General features: G+C 37.6%; 1 protein-coding gene across 3 annotated transcripts in view; it reads right to left on the bottom strand.

Annotated features, from left to right (window-relative positions):
* Positions 1 to 407: 407 nt before the first annotated feature.
* The window catches only part of GLRB (glycine receptor beta), a 268,016-nt gene continuing 262,423 nt past the window's right edge, over positions 408 to 6,000 (bottom strand). For 2 of the 3 annotated variants that reach the window (XM_078676982.1, XM_078676983.1), the window contains exon 10: positions 995 to 1,383. In XM_078676982.1, the coding sequence (XP_078533108.1) occupies positions 1,087 to 1,383 (297 nt within the window). In that variant the 3' untranslated portion in view covers positions 995 to 1,086. Of the gene's footprint in view, positions 1,384 to 6,000 lie in introns of all 3 variants that reach the window. The other variant, XR_013607195.1, reaches the window with a different exon arrangement.

Here is a 6,000-nt window from a genome sequence, read left to right as displayed (position 1 = left end):
GAGGATTGCAGTAGAATAATAAAAGCAATCCTGTTAAAATTATATTTATTATTCAAGCTGTTGGTACCTGTTGCTGCCATATTAGTTGCCTTAATTGTAGTTACAATTCAAACTGTGTGCATTAGAGAATGATTTTGAAAATTGAAAATGTATCTATTATGTTCTAGTTTTCATGCATTTTTAACCCCTTCCTCTAGCAACACTGATCCCCTTCTATTTTTAAACAGGAAGCAAAAGAGTTGAAGCTTATAAAGCAGGGCTGCCTGATCACTGAATTGTACTGAAGTAAAACAAACAGTAAGGCACGAGCAGGCTGGACGTCCCTTTTCCTCCACGGGCCAGAACGACAGCATGTTGTACAAAATTCCCTTTATTGTCTAAAATAATATGTAAATGTACATACCTTAACTCAACGTCCTTTATTCAGTTAATTGTAATGTTATTCATGTACTGCATACAGTTTGTTTTTACAAAAAAGTAGTTTATTTATAGATATTTATTTTTTCACAAACATTATCTGTTAATATATCGTCTCCACCTACAAAGTTGAAATAATATGAATACTGTACAAGGCAGATCGTTCAGCAATGGTGCCACTAAGTTAATACAAGGACAAAGTGTGTTGTTCCCTGAAAGGAAAGAGCTTTTAAGTACTACATGTATGGTCAAAGGATATTGAACTTTAATGACACTCAGCGTGCACATGAGTTTCGCTGCAGAAACAATGCCAACCTTTGCATATCAAACAATGGAGGAGAGACTTCTGGGTTTTATAATTACATGTTTTGCCGGATGAATCATATATTCCTTTAGCAGGATGTTCGCTGTACATTTATATACAACATCAGTTGGCTAGAGCACAGTACTTTGCAGTGTCATGCTATCATTCAAAATAAAGATGCCATAATTCCTAACAATCCCAAGGCATCTAGAACGCAATATATTGCTTTGAACATTTCAGATATTTTAACCGGGGGGGGGGGGGGGGGAGGGGTTGTGGATGAGGGGAGTAGAGAGGCAGGTTCATGAAATAGTATACGTCTATTTATATAACTTATTTTACATTTAAGGAAGCAGACCACGTTATCATAAATATACAGACCAGTATATAACATTAAAGAACAAGAATGTGAATGGAAAGAGAGCTCTCGCATAAAGATCAATCCGCTTGGCTTCTGACGGAATGACTGGCTTGGCAGGAGGTGGCTTCTTGCCATTCTTTGCTTGGGACTTCCCCAATCCATTGAGTACCTCAATGGGTTTTCCGTAACAGTCATAGTTTGACAATTCAAAATCACGAGGTAAGCTCCCAACAATGCTGAAGTCATTTGTTCTCAGGTCAGATTTGGAAGTGCAAACTTTTTTGCATCTGTTTTCAGCCACCTGAGAGATAGAAATTAAAGAATTACACATAACACAAGCGGAAAGGGAAAACAAACGACCTTGTGGTAAAATATGTTAATTGCGAAAGAAGTCTGAAATAACGTTTGGGTAAAGAACTTCTAAGGTATCAAAAATAGCTGCAAAATAATTTCACATTTTCAAAATAAAATTACATTATCATATGTCAAACAGTGGCAATAGCAGCTTTACATAAAAGAGGCATGAGTAAACACAGCTCAGTTTAGATTAACATAGCAGAATTAATGCAATTTAAATGCATAACAGAAATAATGCCGTTCACCTTCATGGACTGTTCTTTACTTCAGTTAATACAATGTTATGTTAAATATCCTCTAAAGCACTTTTCTGCCTGTAGACGTCACGGACATTTTTAAATATATTAAAACAGAACGCAAATCTGAGCAATCCAGATTTGCATTCTGATTTAATATATTAAAAAAAAAAAGTAACCAAACTCGAGTTATTTAAAAAAATCATTTTTATTGGTTTGAGGAAAAAAATCAGCCTGAAGACGCAGATCTATAAATAAATCAGGCTAGTTAAAAAATATATTGAGATAATTCAGCTTTTCAATTAAACAAATTAAGTTGCTATACGCCTCAAACCATTTCAAAGGTATCTCCAGGTAGTTTAAGTGATAAATCAACCTCCAATATTGACTTGGTGTAGATAACAAGCATGCACAGGTCTCCAGACTTTCTTTTAAACGGCGAGTGTCCTTTGATAACTTTTGCAGGAATAATGTTATTCTCTAGTTCATAAATATATGGAAACGTATTCCGCCACCATCTGAAAGTGGTGGGTCATTTAGTGATACATAATCAAGCGACAACAATTACAACACATAGCCCTGGAGACTTCTGCTGCCTGTACATGTAAATCCCACATCACAGTTTGAGTATTAATTATTACTTACGATCACATATTTTGAACCATCTTATTAGGAATATTCTCACAAGAGCTTCAGTTGTTGACAGTCTGAGAACATGTGTAGATCTCTAACACCCTCTAGTTCACACCTTGTGCTGTTAGAATCAACCCTTCCTTTCCATTTAAATAACTGTGAAGGAGTGTAACATAGTTATTGATTATTTGATTATTTTGAAATGATGAAGTTTGTCGTTTTAGGCACCTTATGATCCTGATGAATGGAACTTAAATTGTCTTCTTTAGTGGTTAAGCTATCCATATCACTGCTCCAGCGTGATGCAAGTGTTCAATGTGTTCAAAATACTGTGTATTTTTTTCGAATCACAATTTCTGCATACCTTTCACAACATATGTAGAATACTGGGATAAACTCTGCGTTAAGTTGACTAGGTTAAGTGTGATTTAAATATGTCCAGATCTAAAAAGATACTTTAAAAAACTCTCTCAGAGGAAATCCATACTTATTTAGCAACTCTTGGTAAGAGTAAAAAAAAATAACATTATTACACAAATTGCCTGTGACCTTAATCTCCTAGCGGCCCACATTTTACAGCAATGGTCTTCACAGATTTCGGGAGAGATGTATTATCCCATAAAGGGTTGTATACCGTGATTGGGGTAATACCTAGCAGCTTCCGTCAAGGCTTCCAAATGTAGATAGCTGATCTCACAAAGCATCTACCGATTTGATTAACCAAACAGAAATTATATATCTAGCGAGATAAAACTCATGTAGAAGATGATACTAGTGATGATATGCTTCTGCCCCCATAAATGCCCAAGAGTAAAACAGAAGATAAGGTAGAGCTAAACCCTCTTTTCCAAAGGAAATTTAAGAAATATGATTGCCGGTCTGCTCTTCTTATAGGCCCATATAAAACAATTGATTGCAGACTCAAATTTCTTGAAAAAATCATTGAAAACTGGCAATGGAATTGAACAAAAAAAAAAAAAAAAAAAAAAAGGAAATGGTCATCTTTACCAGACAAATCAGACTAGTATGTCACCTATGACAATTGTGCATCATTACAAGGGATTGCCTGTATGAAGTCTCATAATGAATTAATCTTCAACCCTGAATATGTTGCCTCGCTGATGTCCTTCCCCACCCTATAGTGTGCTACCATGATTCAATGCATGCCAAGCCCTCTCTTGCATTACTGACATCAGGTAGAATCAAGAAACCCGATCAAATGCCTTTCCAACATCTAAAAGAATCATGGCCACCTATTTCTGTTCAATTTGAACAAAATCAAATAAAGTAGTAGCAGTGTTAATATGTTCAGTAGTATCACATCGGGGTACCAACTGATCTATAGCTGTGGCTAATTGAGTTGCCAGAATTTTAGAAAAGGTCTTTGCATCGCCATTCATTAAAGCAATCTTCAGCTAGTTAACCTCTTTAGATAAAGACCAATAGATTTGTTGTTTTCTAGGATTCTGGGACTGTCATTCCAATATCAATGCTGGTGAATACTTTATGTAATACTGCAACCAGTACTCTGCACATATATTGTATGTTAGGTTAAGATCTACAGATTTGTACAGCATGAGGGTATCCTGGCGCTTAAGGCAGGGGCAGGTTGAGAGTCCTCTACTGTGGCCCTTCTGCTGGTCAATTGTTTGATGCCACTATAGATCTCATCAATGGTAAAGGGTTTATCCAGCTTGTTGGTGGTAGCATGCTTGAGGTTTTTATTGATTGAATTCAAACAGTTGGCATCTATACTATGTTGAAGCTCCTTAATGAGTTTTTATATACCGCTTCTCATAATAAGAGTGAAATAAATATGACTCGGATATCTTTCACTAAATCACACTTGTCACTTAATAGACATGATTTTTCAGCCATTCTTTTGTTCCCCATGCCAATATACATCCTATACTCTCACAACATTCATGTGCCCAATTCTTTCTTTACCCGTTGGCTGCTTCCGCGATCGTTTAAAAAAAAGGGCGGGGCCGCGTCGGCCATTGGCCGACGGCAGCATGGAATGGGTTAACATACACTGAGTATGCCATAAAGCAACTGAAACCTCCAAATAACTAATAGTCAGGAGTTCTTCTGCTTAGTTATGTGACTGCTGCAAACCCGCTGCATGTCTAATTTCTAATACTGCTATCCTTATCTGTCTTTTTTCCTCTAATATTAGGTATAGTTAATAATTAAACCCCACATATCAGTTTTTAGGGAGTCCTAGATGATAGTATGGGAAATGTGGTATTGCAGATGATCAATATGCTGCCTGTAATTACAATCAGCTACACTACTGCTGTGCTAAAGCATTATTCGGAACCAGAAGTGGATAGGCATCCATGAGCATGTAATCATGTATCTGAATGAGTGGCAGACATGCTTTTATAACATTATTGGTCTATAGCTAGGCAAGAAGGTTTAGAACCTTTTTCTCTCCAATCGTGACAGTGATTTCAAGTGACAAGCAAATTTGGTAATGTGATGCAAGTTGCAGGTATCCTAGCATGCCATATTCCATCGGTTATGTGGAGGTGGTGTGTGTCTGGACACATCATCATTGGAATTTCGTTATTATCCATCTGTTCTACATCGTTTACCATTTGGCACTGCCACATAACTCTGTATAGATCGAGGTTTGTTGATACTTTGTTTTATTCCGCAGTCAAAGACTGACATAGTTCTCTTTGAAACAACCGAATTTTCACCCCTTTTCTGAACCTTATATTTTCCTCAATGCCTCAAAATGTAGCCGTTAAGGAATTCCAGATTTTGGCCACTTTGACCAAGAATACGATCCGAGAAGCAAGCCTAGAAAGTATGGTCCTGTTTTGTCTGTAGTGCTTTTATTTTATCTGTACGTGTAGAAGTCCTTTTCTGTGAAAGGTTCTGTAGGGATGAACATCAATTGCCTGCCTACTGGTAGCCAGAGAAATGGTTGCCAAGACCGGAGTCCTGTGTTCCCTGGGGCGAAATAGAAGAGACTATCTGCTGCAATATTATGGCCCCAGCAGTTACAAAAGCCTACATATTATGTGGGATGAAGGCGGCTACTGCAAGTCGCCTTGGAGTTCCGGGACCAAAAAGTCCCTCAGCCTTCTGCCTCGTAATATACTTATGTACAGAAGGGGGAACTTTATCTCAAAACAATAACACTTCATCATAAAGGCCATACCCATGACAATTATGCTGAAGTGACATTAATCTGTGGAACTTTAAAGTTGCAAAACAGTACTAAAAGGGAGCGTACCTCCACTTTTGTCATTTCTTGGTGGTAGAATTAAACTATTTTGAACAACAATGCTTTTGACCTCTGATGAATGTACAAAAACAAACACAAGCATTTTGGGCCTTCAAAATAAGGTTAATGTAAATTCTGCTCAGCTCGCTGTAATGCTGGCAAATAAATAAATAACAAAAAACACAATTGATGGACAGAATGTAGAACAAGGTCATACATTCACCCCAGTACAAGGATCTGGGCCTAAATCCATCGTTTTTTTGCACTCCACACCACCCTGGGTTAGACACTGGCTATATGCAAATCAGCTCTGACCCTGTGCCTCATGGGAACAGTCCAGTCCGAATTACCAAGCCATGTCTTTCCCAGACCGGAATCAAGCATCCAAGGACCGGTTTCTGGCTATCAGCCTTCATCAGCCTGGATAGCTTGACTCCAGTGGTGTGGAGAG

This window comes from Lissotriton helveticus, chromosome 2_1, assembly GCF_964261635.1.
Source record: "Lissotriton helveticus chromosome 2_1, aLisHel1.1, whole genome shotgun sequence".
NCBI classification, from domain to species: Eukaryota; Metazoa; Chordata; class Amphibia; order Caudata; family Salamandridae; genus Lissotriton; species Lissotriton helveticus.
This window is presented reverse-complemented; position numbering and strand designations above follow the sequence as displayed.